The 14,462-nt window shown below is 43.0% G+C and overlaps 1 protein-coding gene across 4 annotated transcripts in view; it reads right to left on the reverse strand.

Moving 5' to 3' along the window:
• The window catches only part of pdzd2 (PDZ domain containing 2), a 109,380-nt gene that overhangs the window by 35,691 nt on the left and 59,227 nt on the right, over positions 1-14,462 (reverse strand). For all 4 annotated transcript variants that reach the window (XM_041787829.1, XM_041787828.1, XM_041787827.1 and 1 more), the window contains exons 4-6: positions 8,056-8,488; positions 1,007-1,152; positions 315-447 (exon numbers count right to left, since the gene is read on the reverse strand). In XM_041787829.1, coding sequence (XP_041643763.1) covers positions 315-447; positions 1,007-1,152; positions 8,056-8,488 — 712 coding nt within the window. The remainder of the gene's footprint in view (positions 1-314; positions 448-1,006; positions 1,153-8,055; positions 8,489-14,462) is intronic.

A 14,462-nucleotide genomic window follows, 5' to 3' on the forward strand; every position in this document is an offset into this window, starting at 1 on the left:
CTATGAAGTTTCAGACCTGCACGCCCACCTACAAAGCTCTAGGTGGATCAGCACACCCACCTACGAAGCTCCAGGTAGACCTGCACGCCCACCTATGAAGCTCTAGGTGGATCAGCACACCCACCTATGAAGCTGAAGACCTGCACGCCCACCTACAAGCTCCAGACCTGCACGCCCACCTATGAAGTTTCAGACCTGCACGCCCACCTACAAAGCTCTAGGTGGATCAGCACACCCACCTACGAAGCTCCAGGTGGATCTGCCCACCACCCATCAATGAAAACAGAGTAAAATCGAAAAATGACTGGACTCACCCTGGTTGCCACTACCAGTTGGACCAGTCCGGTGGTGGAGCGGAGGATGGCGACGGCCTCCTGGTGAGTGAGACCGACCAGAGACTGACCGTTAATCATCAGCAGCTCGTCACCGGCGTGCAGACGACCATCCCTGAAACACAGACACAGAGACCCTCAGACATACACGCACTTCAGGAAACATAAGGGAACCCTCTAAATTGTTCATATGAGTCACCTGCATCATTTAATACTGACTATAACATTATTTTCTGCGCTGTATGTTTCATAATGTTAATATTATACCACCTGGGCACCTGGTGTTCCTGAAGCTGAGCCATGTGGAGAAAAGATCTTCCCGTTTATCAGACATATATTTAAAAAACACAGATGGATCCCTTGGTTTACAGAAAAGAGCCGGCTTACTGACAGAGAATAATGTTGGTCCTTCACAGTCAGCAGCACCGAGCATGGAGGAGGAACAGCAACAGAACAGCAGTTTCCTGTAGCCAACTTATGTAGCAGTCTTTGATAAAACATCCAGTGTTTTCATGGCGATAGTTAACAGGATGTGGCTGACATGGTAGGTAAGACATGCCCCATTTAAACTCTATAAACATGACTGATGTAGAGGAAACTAAAATTTACATCACACATAGATGTAGCCATGTTAGACATGTCAGTATTTTACCTTCAATAAGAACAAACTCTACCTGTGAATGGCCCCTCCCTCCTCCACTCGAGTGATTATGATGCCATGTGGAGAGCGTTTGGAGCCCCGCCCCCCGGTGATCTGGATGCCCAGCCCCTCCTGACCCTTCACCAGGTGCATCTTCCAGATGTGGCTTCCCTCTCTGGGCTGAAACGGAGAGCAGAGGACGTCTTTAGAACAAACAAACAACAACAAACAATCGAACCACAACCACCAGACTACATCGTGACTACAGGCCGGCCACTGGGGAGGTTCACCACTGTTTACAGTTTTCAACATTTGTGGATAATGGCTCTCAGCGTGGCTGGCTGGAGTCCCAAAGCCTTGGAAATGTCTCTGTACCCCTTTCAGACTGATAGATTTCAGTGACATTGTTTCTCATCTGTTCTCTTTTTAGATGACTCCATGATTGTTGGAAATCTAAAAAATAACATTTTATTCATGGTGTTTAAACTACCTATATATCTAAAAATTCATATTAAATTCATTCAGGGGCCTTTTATTGCTCACTTAAATTACTTTATAATTCCTCTGTAAAGAAAACAATTCAGGAAAAAAAATCTACTGAAACTTTTTCCTTTAATTCTGGTAAAATATTCAAAATTCTGACTTTAGTCCCAGAATCTCACGTTTCATTGGCCCTAATCTTGTTTCCTTACTCTGATATCCCCCAAATAGATAAATCTACCATGACGCGACCCAACAGTAACATCACGATTTGTGAATGAACCTCAGTGTGTTCATCTGTTTGTCACGCATGGCAAAGCATTGCTGTGATTGGCTGGGAGCTTTAAGAGCGTTGCTGTGATTGGCTTGGAGCTTTAAGAGCATTGCTGTGATTGGCTGAGAGCTTTAAGAGCATTGCTGTGATTGGCTGAGAGCTTTAAGAGCATTGCTGTGATTGGTTGAAGTGAATCCTTGAACTTCCTGTGGTTCTTGCTGGTTGTTGTTGCTGTTCATAATCTGACCCATGATATTGTAGAACATCGCCATGACCCCCATCCTGCTTGGGTTTAATCAGTCATTTAGAGGATGCTGGGAGGATTTACAGCGCCTAAGGCGTCTCCACGTGGGACACGGCGCTGCAGACCACCAGCTGGTCTCAACCCTCTGACCCACATGTTAAACCTCTGCTGGCTCTGGATCCTCTCGGTGGTCACAGCTGGGCGATGATGATGATCCTTTTGTCCCTCAAACATCTGCATACTTATCCGCTCATCCACTGCTCTGATTGGTCAGCTGGATTACAACACCAAAAGGCTTTAACGCTTCAGGCCCGTTGATCCAAATCTGAAGATTTACTCTGAAGAGACACTTAACATTCTTGAAGAACAGCCCAGACAGTCTACTACATTATAAACCCTGGACCAGGTAAACTATCAGTCTGCTTCTGGTCCAGGTTAATTATCAGTCTGGTTCTGGTCCAGGTTTGTAATCAGTCTGGTTCCAGTCCAGGTAAATTATCAGTCTGGTTCTGGTCCAGGTTAATTATCAGTCTGGTTCTGGTCCAGGTTTGTAATCAGTCTGGTTCCGGTCCAGGTAAATTATCAGTCTGGTTCTGGTCCAGGTTTGTAATCAGTCTGGTTCTGGTCCAGGTAAATTATCAGTCTGGTTCTGGTCCAGGTTAATTATCAGTCTGGTTCTGGTCCAGGTTTGTAATCAGTCTGGTTCTGGTCCAGGTAAATTATCACTCTGGTTCTGGTCCAGGTTAATCAACAGTCTGGTTCTGGTCCAGGTTTGTAATCAGTCTGGTTCTGGTCCAGGTAAATTATCAGTCTGGTTCTGGTCCAGGTAAATTATCAGTCTGCTTCTGGTCAAGGTTAATTATCAGTCTGGTTCTGGTCCAGGTTTGTAATCAGTCTGGTTCTGGTCCAGGTAAATTATCAGTCTGGTTCTGGTCCAGGTTAATTAACAGTCTGGTTCTGGTCCAGGTTTGTAATCAGTCTGGTTCTGGTCCAAGTAAATTATCAGTCTGGTTCTGGTCCAGGTTAATTATCAGCCTGGTTCTGGTCCAGGTTAATTAACAGTCTGGTTCTGGTCCAGGGTTATAACCAGTCTGGTTCTGGTACAGGTTAATAATCAGTCTGGTGTAGCCCCAGTGTAAAGGGTGGATAAGAATAGTGAGATCTGAACCGGATTAAAGGAGCAACACGTGTAAACACAGCTACCATGTTAACAGGACCATCACTCTCTCTCTACTGTCTTGCCCCTCCATCACGCCGCTGAGGCGTCATCAAACAGCGCTCCACCCCGCTGTCACAGAGAGGAAGAGGAGCTTCATCTAAACCAGCTTCGTCAGAGACTCACAGAGAGGAAGAGGAGCTTCATCTAAACCAGCTTCGTCAGAGACTCACAGAGAGGAAGAGGAGCTTCATCTAAACCAGCTTCATCAGAGATTCACAGAGAGGAAGAGGAGCTTCATGAAGAGAAGAGCTGCAGAGAAAGACTGAGCTGTTCAGGAACAGAGACCTGGGGGTTTCAGGACTGTACCGATGGATTTATCTACTACAGCTGCTGATGTTGAATCAGCAGCATGATGTTCATGTTAGCAGACAGTCTTAGCATTTCTAGTCCAAGTCCGTGTCCGTGTCCGTGTCCAGGTCTCAGTTCTCTCAGCTGTGCTGTCAACTGTTGTCTTCCTTCACCAAGCAGCATGAGCAGGATTATATTCCACACAACACTCCTCACGAGTTTAGGGAATAAGTCTTTGACTTGTGGTTTCAAAGACCAGGGGCCTCATTTATAAAACTGTGCGTAGGAAAGATCACTACAGCTGGCGTACGCCGGAAACACAGGGAATGCGTGTGCACAAAAACTTTCAGATTTATAACAGAGTGCGCATGCACGTCCTACGCCTGTTTCTATTTATAAATCACAATCAACTCTAAAGATGTCGCACGTGAGGGAACGCTTTGCCCCGCCCATATGGTACCTATAAAAGGTCACGTGAACGCCCTTGATGAATATTCAATGAAATCAGTTTCATGATGGACCAAGACGGAAAACCAGCAAAAAAAAGAAATTCCGCTCAATGTGAGGTCAAGATATTAACAGGAGAGGTGGACACATGCAGAGTCTTATTTGGTGGGCACAGTGTGGGCATCACTTACGCCAGAAAGGCAACAGAGTGGAAGCGTGTGGCTGATGCTGTAGATAACGTTGCCTCAGAGGGTCGGACTGTGGCTGAAGAAAAAAAGAAACGATCCGACATGAGAGTGGAGGCGAAAAGGCGCATCGCTCTCACAGAAAGAGTGTCTGTGTGACAGAAGGGGGAAAGGGCACACCGGAGCTCACCCCCACAGACGACAAGCTGGCGGGGATCACTGGGGAATCCCTCCTGAGCGGTGTGGTGACGGAGACGGAGGGGGACACGGATGCACCAAATGCGCCAGAAGTAATCATGTCACTGATCATGTCACTGATCATGTCATTGATCATGTCACTGATCATGTCACTGATCATGTCATTGATCATGTTACTGATCATGTCCGAGATCATGTCATTTTTCATGTTACTGATCATGTCACTGATCATGTCACTGATCATGTCACTGATCATGTCACTGATCATGTCATTGATCATGTCACTGATCATGTCACTGATCATGTCACTGATCATGTCATTGATCATGTCATTCATCATGTCATTCATCATGTTACTGATCATGTCACTGATCATGTCACTGATCATGTCATTGATCATGTCACTGATCATGTCATTGATCATGTCATTGATCATGTTACTGATCATGTCACTGATCATGTCATTGATCATGTCACTGATCATGTCATTGATCATGTCATTCATCATGTTACTGATCATGTCACTGATCATGTCACTGATCATGTCATTGATCATGTCACTGATCATGTCATTGATCATGTCATTGATCATGTTACTGATCATGTCATTGATCATGTCATTCATCATGTTACTGATCATGTCATTGATCATGTCATTGATCATGTCACTGATCATGTCACTGATCATGTCATTGATCATGTCACTGACCATGTCATTGATCATGTCACTGATCATGTCATTGATCATGTTACTGATCATGTCACTGATCATGTCACTGATCATGTCACTGATCATGTCACTGACCATGTCATTGATCATGTTACTGATCATGTCACTGACCATGTCACTGATCATGTCACTGATCATGTCACTGATCATGTCATTGATCATGTCACTGATCATGTCACTGATCATGTCACTGATCATGTCATTGATCATGTCACTGATCATGTCACTGATCATGTCTCTGATCATGTCACTGATCATGTCATTGATCATGTCACTGATCATGTCACTGATCATGTCACTGATCATGTCACTGATCATGTCATTGATCATGTCACTGATCATGTCACTGATCATGTCTCTGATCATGTCACTGATCATGTCACTGATCATGTCACTGATCATGTCATTGATCATGTCACTGATCATGTCACTGATCATGTCACTGATCATGTCACTGATCATGTCACTGATCCTGTCACTGATCATGTCACTGATCCTGTCACTGATCATGTCACTGATCATGTCATTGATCATGTCACTGATCATGTCACTGATCATGTCACTGATCATGTCATTGATCATGTCACTGATCATGTCATTGATCATGTCACTGATCATGTCACTGATCATGTCACTGATCATGTCATTGATCATGTCACTGATCATGTCACTGATCATGTCATTGATTATGTCACTGATCATGTCATTTTAATTACAGTTATTATTAATGTAAATCTTTATTTGTATGGCACATTTTGGGAGCACGGTTACTGTCCGCCTTGTTGATTATGTGAATGGATGTCATAATAACATGTAGGGTTTGTTTTACAATGACAGAACATGATCCATTCAATAAAAAAGGCCATGTGCGTGGGCGCGTGCGTGCGTGCGTTAGCGCACTCCCTCGGACATCAATGTAAATTTGTCCTCTTTCTTTGTTTTTGCAAATATATCCTTCATATATGTTATGTGTTGTGAAATGTGTAATATTTGATTATTTCACACAAATGTATCAATTTCACACCAGTCTTAATTTCATCCTTCTGCTGTTGAGGTCAGTTTCCTGTTTATCCAGAGTTTGTGCATATGGCAGAGTCAGAGCTGCCGTGGAGGTGCCACATTTTCCCGTCAAGTTTGTTTTTTTAGAAATCCCAAACGTTGCTTACAAGTGGCGTACGCTTTCTTTTGTGCGTACACAGCATTTATAAATGAGGCCCCTGATCAGAAACGTCTGCAGGAGTCGGTGGTTGGGTCCTAAAGTCCAGTCCTGATGTGGTTCTGGTTCCAGCACATCTTATATCAACCAGTTCCAAATTATTATGCAAATTTGATTTTAGTGTCATAACCATTCAGTTTTTTTGTTTTTCAGTTAAACTCATGGATGGTTTTGTGTCTCGGGTCTCTGTGGATCACTGAAATCAATCTCAGACACCTGTGATCATTAGTTTACCAGGTGAGCCCGATTAAAGGAAAACTACTTAAGTTCCACATTATTAAGCAGGCCACAGGTTTCAGCAATATAGGAAAGAAAAAGGATCTCTGCTGCTGAAAAGCCTCAAATAGTGTAATGACAAGGAATGAAAACATGAGATATTTCAGGAAAACTTCAGCATCATCGTACTGTGAAGACATTAGAGTCTGACTCAGAGCACAGACAGGTTCATACAGTTAAAGACATAATGAGGAAGGTTTCTGACGGACAAATACATCAGATTAAGAGAGCAGATGCTAAAATACCACTACAAAGCAGCAAACAGGTATTTGAAGCTGCTGGTGCCTCTGGAGTCCCACCAACCTCAAGGTGTAGGATCCTCCTGAGGCTTGCAGTCGTGTATAAACCTACTATTCAGCCACCCCTAACCAATGCTCACAAGCAGAAACGGTTGCAGTGGGCCCAGAAATACATGAAGACTCATTTTCAAACAGTCTTGTTGACTGATGAGTGCCGTGCAACCCTGGATGGTCCAGATGGAGGAGTAGTGGATGGTTGGTGGATGGCCACCATGTCCCAACAAGGCTGGGACATTAGCAAGGAGGGGGCGGAGTCATGTTTTGGGCCAGAATCATGGGGAGAGAGCTGGCAGGCCCCTTTTGGGTCCCTGAAGGTGTGAAAATGACCTCGGCAAAGTATCTAGAGTTTCTGACTGACCACTTTCCTCCATGGTACAAAAAGAAGAACCGTGCCTTCTGTAGCAAAATGATCTTCAAGCATGACAATGCTCCATCTCATGCTGCAAAGAATCCCTCTGTGTCATTGGCTGCTATGGGCATAAAAGGAGAGAAACTCATGGTGTGGCCCCCACCTCCCCTGACCTTTAACCCTGTTGAGAACCTCTGGAGCATCCTCAAGGACCTGCACCTACTAATAACAAACGTTTGACCCTTTCCCCTTCTGATAGAGAAATAAATTCTAGACCTTTAAAAAATAAAATACTGAAGATGTTTGAAACATTGACAGAGTCTGTCTTTAATTTACAAACTGGCGCTAGTAAAGCATGCCGTTCTCACTGCCCAATCCAAAAATATGAATGTGTTCATGTTCTGCTCTCCAGAGACCCATAAATCAATAATAAGGAGACTGTTCTTTATCTTATTTGCAGGGAAATTTTCTCTTTTTAAAGCTAAGTGTGGATTCTTGTTTGTTTATTGGTCGAGAAAGAGCTTACAGCTTTGACAGATGAATCCTCCTGATATCAGACGTGAATCTCAGCATGTTCAGCATCTCCTGCACACTTTCTATACAGCAAAAATCCATGGCCATCATTTCTGTTCTACCTTGATAATAGAATTAAAGGTCCTGTTACTCTTGCATGTCTATACTTTGATCAGACCTGAACTAGACCAGGGGTTCTGAGCATGCTCTGTTGACCTCTGAGTCAAACAGCCCTCAGGTATCTCCATGAGCTAAAGGGAGAAGTATCATGGGTAGTAGTCCAGTGACAACCTGGATGTTGCTCTAACTGTAGCTCAACCTAACCGCGTGTGTTAACGTTCTGATGGTGTGCGCGTGCATCTCACCTGTTGTGAAGGTTCGCTGCTGACTGAGTCCATCTTGCTCTCCAACAGCTGACTGTGGCTCCGTGTGGGCAGCGTGGCCGAGCCTCCGGTGTGCAGCCGGTGCACGCCAGGTCTCACCTGAGGACAGGTGTCTGTGTGGGCGTCTCCTGCAGGCGTGTAGCAGCTCTGCAGCTCGCCGTCTGAGCAGTCTCTGTTGTCTCGAGTGAAGGACGAGCGTGAGATGACTCCAAACTTGCGCGTGCGTTTGAAGTTTCCTGAGCCATCGGAGGGCTCACAGGCTCCACCCTCCTGTGGTTCGTTGTCGCCGTCACTGCTCACAGAGATGCCGAGGACGCCGTTGACCTCACAGGGAGGGGGAGGGGCCTTTCTCTTCACTCGCCGTAGCATGATCAGGTAGATACAGCCGCCGTTCCAGCACTGGTCGGTCAGGTAACTAAAAAAAACAAAGACAGGAACACGGAGGTTTACAAATCATACAGAAAAGTCCAGTCCTGACGGCCACATGGCAACAAACATGACCACAGAGCAGCGCGGCGTCTCCTCAACATCATCACATTTGCAGAACAACCTCAGGAGTTCCAAGACCTGGGGGGCATTGTCAGAAAATGTCAGTTTTCAGTGACTTTGCAGTTAGCATTATGTCTGGGTCCTGGTCTGGGTATCTTTGGGTATCAGCTTCATGGTTTTCAAACAGATATCACAATTATTTAATTATGATTACATACATTTTACTCTCACCCCATTTAAATCGTATCTCATCTTTTCAAACATGATTTTCATTTAGAGTGTTTCCTGTTGTAGGGTAGAGCCCCCCCCAGGTGGTTATAATGTGAACTGCAGCCATAAATGTGACATTAAAGTTCCTGTCAACTTTGGCTCTGAACATTCGACATACGTTGGAATATAAACACGTGAAACTACTGAGATCCATGTGACTGAAGTTTGGATTTAGACTAGTAGAAAGTTGTTCTCCTCTTTCCTGGCTAAATTTAATCTGGGCGGGGCAAATGTGTGGACCGGCAATGGGGAATGGTTCCTCCCCCTTAGCGCTACAATGATATAAAATCACAGAGCAGTTGATCTCAGTCCAGTCTGTTGTTAGCTGATGTCACATGTTGAAAGCTAACAGTCAGGTGAACTCCTCAGATCTCTCAGCTCAGGTGGTCTACGGATCATTTCAAGCATCAGAACAGAGATCTGAGCCCAGCTGACTCTTCTCTGGCACAGGGCCAAGCAGCTGATCATAAGGTCAACAAAAGGTCAAAGGGCAGGCTTATGGTGCGAATGATTTCCTCGTAGCTTTTGTAGCTTTTTTTTTTTATTTGAGAGGATCATATTTCTCCTGAGTGGGCGTGGCTTCAGCTCAACAGACACGCCCACACCATCCTGGAGCAGATTTGACTGCCTCATTTTTCATGATTTTGAAGTTTAATTTTATAGACTTAGAGATTTTTAATCTGACCGAAATTTGACCTGGAGGTTCAGAACACAGTGAGCTGTCGTACAACAAACCTAAACACAGATTTATTTTCACTTACAGAGTCTTTAAATACTGGAACAAAAAAATTCTGAAAACTTTTGACCACCAACAAAAATCTCCTGCAACCCAACTGTGGGCCCTGACCAAGACTATGGGGATAAGTGGTCTAGAGGAGTCTAGTCCTGAGCTAAGAGGCTAGCTGAGCCCCTTTGACATCTAAAATCCTCATTTAGTCTCAAACATGCTTTAATGTAAATGCTGATATACTATCAGCAGAATCCATCTTATTCCTAGCCCCCATGATTTTTTGCATGAAATACGGGAGCAACTTCCGGGCTGTTCTGTGTAAATGGGACTTTGCATTGAAACAAGATGCTAAATGTGATTATAAGAGCAACTTTGATACCAAAATATGTAAACTCGGACTGCTTCCCCTCAAACAGGATAACATTATTATTTCTCCGCCCTCTACTAGAGGGTACAAAGTGACGACATTACCTCAGATAACCTAGACCAGTGGCTCTCAACCTTTTCAGACCGTGACCCCCAAAATAAAGACGCCAGAGACCAGGACCCCCACTGTTCCTGGAGGTGGCTGAACACAGCCATGAACATCCTAGAACAGTTATGTGGAGACAAGGCCGTCTATAAGGGGGGATACCTGGGAAGGTTTCTGGGACCCAACCAAACTGGGGGCCATGGAGGTCAGCAAAACCATGGTCCATTGTGAAGCTAAGCTGTAAAAACCATATTTTATATTTGACCTGGACAATAACCACTCTTATCAAAGAAAGACACATCTTCATTTATTCATTTGTGTAGTAAATAGCCTTCTTCAAATAAAAATAACACTAAAGGTGTCGAAATTGGATTTATTAAAGAACATAAATGGGTTCAAAGTGGCAAAAAATAACCAAAATAGGTTAAATTTGCAAGAACGGGCAAAAAGAGTGGTAAAAGGGGATTAAAAAGTGGCTGAAATGGCTTTGAAGTGCATAAAAATGGGGGAATTAGGTGGACTGGGATGAAAAATTGATTAAAATGGTTGTTAAAATGGGCAAAAAAGGGGTGTAAAAAGTGGATAATAGGAGCAATAATGGGTCAACAGAGGCAACAACAGGCAGAAAGTGCCAAGAATTGGTTTAGAAGTGACAAAATCAGTCAGAAAAAGGTGATGGAGGGTTTAAAATAGACACAAATGAGTTTTAAGAGGCAAATATGTTCTATAATTGGAGTTATAAAGTGATGAAAAAGGGTTAAACTTTGGTAAAATTGAGGTAAAGTGGCAACAGTGTAATTTAAAAAGTATTCTTAGTTTTTTTCAGGCATCTGGAGACCCCCTCTCAGTGTCTCATGACCCCTAATAGGGTCCTGACCCCAAGGTTGAGAACCCCTGATTTAGACAAGCATATTTAACTTTATTAGTTCCATATCAGTATAGAAAGAGATGATCACATTTTGTTATAGGAGTTTGGACACCACCTTCAGATTACAGTTCTAGTTAGTGGGGTTGCTGAAATTGTTATTCCACAAACTAATCGCTCTTAAAATGTGGGAATTATATCGACAAAACAATCTATGACTCAAGTTGTCAGCTCTTCAGTTTATTAAATGTCAAATTTTGAATTAAGAATCAATGATAAATTAATGATGAAAGAATCCCAGATGCACTTTAGACAGTGAACGGCATGTTTAAAACACTGCAGTTAAAGACAAATTTAACTTTGTCACATTTAATGGCACCACGAACGTAGCTACAGCTACTGAGCATTACAGAACATATTGACAACTTTCAGCTCATATTGGTTTAACAAAAATGAAGCAGTATTTATTGCAGCAAATATGTGTTTCAGAACAACCACTATTACTATTACTGTTACCGTACGGGAAGTTCCCCCACATTCATAGCTACAGTAGACCCCAAGGAATGATGTGGTATCCTCCTTATTTACTTTTTTACAGCTTACAATTCAAACAGTGTGAACATGTGATTACAAAAATATATAAATATTTACAAATTGGAGGTGAATTCCTATTGAAACAACTGTCGTTGTTTGTTAGCTTCTATCATCAGCTGCTGTACCAGGGTATATACAGCAATCCTTAAGTTTAACTTTTAATACCTTTTTTACCCTCGAAATGTTTTTGAAACCATCACGACACTGAGTTGCAAGTGTTTATCAGCGACCTTTCTAACGTTTACGCAGATTTTGACATATACAGTGCTTAACAAAAATATTAGAGCACCCTAACCCTAACCACAGTCAGGTTTCTGCCACAGCTGCCCTAAATTAACAGCATTGGTAATTACCAGAATCATTTCTTATGTTTCTGCAATGGTTAATACACCAATATGTAGAAGCTCTTTAACCCAAATGATATTTTTAATGCTAAAATAGAATTATTATTGTTAGCCATGAATTTTCTAATTTACTGATTTACAAAAAAAAGGAAAAATAGTAAAGCACATTAATATTTCTTGATTAATATGTCAAATTATAGTTATTTACTGTCATTCCTGAACAGAAAAATGAGTTTTAGTGGTTGAATGTTATGCTTGATTCATTCCTGACTTCTCAGAGAAGCCCAGTGAGCCGGCTCACATTTGGGTGAATTCAGTTTGAAATTCCTCATTCCTGTTCAAAATGGTAAAACGTGGAGAGCTGACTGAAATGAAAGAGTCCGCATTAAAGCACTTCATGATGCTGGATGGTCTCTGAGACAGAGATGACAGCTGGTCTGATACATTTGTTAAGCTCTGTATGTAACACTATACACAACAGAATAGATTTAGAGACTCACTGATGTTGACCACGTATTGCACATTTATTTCACCTCGTGAATAAAAATTTAAGAAACGACATAAAATGTGCAATAAAGAGATAGTTCCAGCACACTGGCTGGCATTCACTGCATGAATTGTTGAACTGCTATTGATTTTAACATGAACATGTGCTCTAGGCCTAATATGAACTCATGAGCAAAACAATCTTATGACAAGTGTCTTAATTGCACAGCCTTTTCTTCAATAATTTTGTCCATTTTAACCAGTTCCTCTTTTTTCTCTATGAATCTCCTTCTGAGTGTATTGGATTTAGTGATTAGCTGGGCCGTTTTGGATGAATGGCCCAGCCTTGTTGATGCCATCAACAAGCTGTTTTTTGAAGAAGGATGCTAGTCCAAATCTGATGATGTAACCGGTTTTGTCTTTACCACACGTGAATGACTTTGCGATGTCAGAGTTGGGAAACATTTCTTAAAACAGCTCCACTATTACTGTTGGAGTTCAATGAATGGTGTTTAACTGCAGTGTTTAGACACCACACAGCCTCCGCGCGCGGTGTTGTTTGCGGCGCCCATACTCACCCGGAGGTCTGACGCAGTTGCTGGAGCCTTAACGTTGGCTAGTACCATGGCACTAGTTTGTGGTGGTGGGTTAAACTTTGGTAAACTCCCTACTGCAGGCCTGAGCCAGTCCTTAAACGCTGGGTCTTCCACCCCGCTGTCAGAAAACTTGCATTTGCTCATGACGACAATGATGGTTGTCTGGACGCTGAAGATAAGCCAGCCAGTTGGCTACTCAGTTGAGCACGCAACGTGTTTACGACCACTGAATATGACGTCATCAAACATAGCCTACAAAGTTGAGACTTCAAGATTGAGACGAGGATCTTCAATAATGTGCCCAGACATGCTAGCCCATGTTTAAGCGAACTAACGCGAACTTTAGCAGATAGAAGTTCAATCAGAATAGGACACCTCATAGCCTGTAAAAATAATACCTATTTTTCAAAAAATAATACCCTTTAAAACCACATTTAACACTTTTAATGGCCTTAAATTTGGCACTTCTAATTTATCACCTTTTAATACTTTTTAAAACCCCGCGGACACCCTGTGTACTAGGATACATGTATTTATTTCGCCCATATTCAGATTTACAGTAGCGGCCGCAGGAATAAGGTGGATAAACCTCATGGGCTGAGAAACCGAAGAATGATGAGCTGTTCATGAACGAGCCTGTTCTTCTAAACGACTCTTTAATGTGAGCCACTGTAGCTGGCTTCTGTTTGTGCCAGTTTCCTTTCCTCCATCCTCTGTCCTTATTTAATCCACATTTAAAGACAAACCGAAGAGCAGCCAGCTCTGAGCATTCCCAGTCTGGCATGGTAGGAGAAAATGTGACTCCTCAGGCCTCAGAGGGCTGTGGTTGAAGATCGAATAAGTCACCTCTAAATCCTGCTGCATTCCCCAGCTCCACAACCATGGAGGTGATCAGGTGATGTGTACAGGGACTACATGTTTACACCTTCATGCTCCATTAGAGCTCATGACGGGACAACAGTCAGAAAAGGGTCGAGTCTTTCCATCCAGACCGAGGACGCTCTTGAGACTTCCTCTGCTCCCAGCATGCTTCAGCCTGTCAGTTCAATGATGACCACAAAAACAGAAGTTTATACCCTGATGACATTATAATAAAAAAGTAAACCAACTAAAAAAGCCTAACATAACTGCACAACATAACTGAACAAACTCTGCTGCAGAACCAGCGACGTCTGCATCATCAAGTATCCTAGAAACTATTCATTCCAAGTAGTGTACAGCCTGAAGTCTCTAGTGCGCCCCCTAGAGGCATCTATGAATAGGACAAGCTGGTTATAAATGCAAGGCTGAACAGGAAGTCCATCTCCGGCTTTATGGGGGCCATCTTTATCAAACACTAAGGGTTATTGAGTAATTGACAAGGATTCAGCTTAATTATGGTCAATAATGAAAGCATGCATTGATTCAAAGTATGGAATGACATTTTCCTTCACCCATTTAGACCTACCGCTGCCTGACAGACCAACATCTAAAGCTGAAACAGTCGACCACACTCATGATGCTAGCTACTGCTGCTTCGCCACTTTTTAGTCATTTTTAGTCA

This window comes from Cheilinus undulatus, linkage group 5, assembly GCF_018320785.1.
Source record: "Cheilinus undulatus linkage group 5, ASM1832078v1, whole genome shotgun sequence".
Lineage (NCBI taxonomy): Eukaryota > Metazoa > Chordata > Actinopteri > Labriformes > Labridae > Cheilinus > Cheilinus undulatus.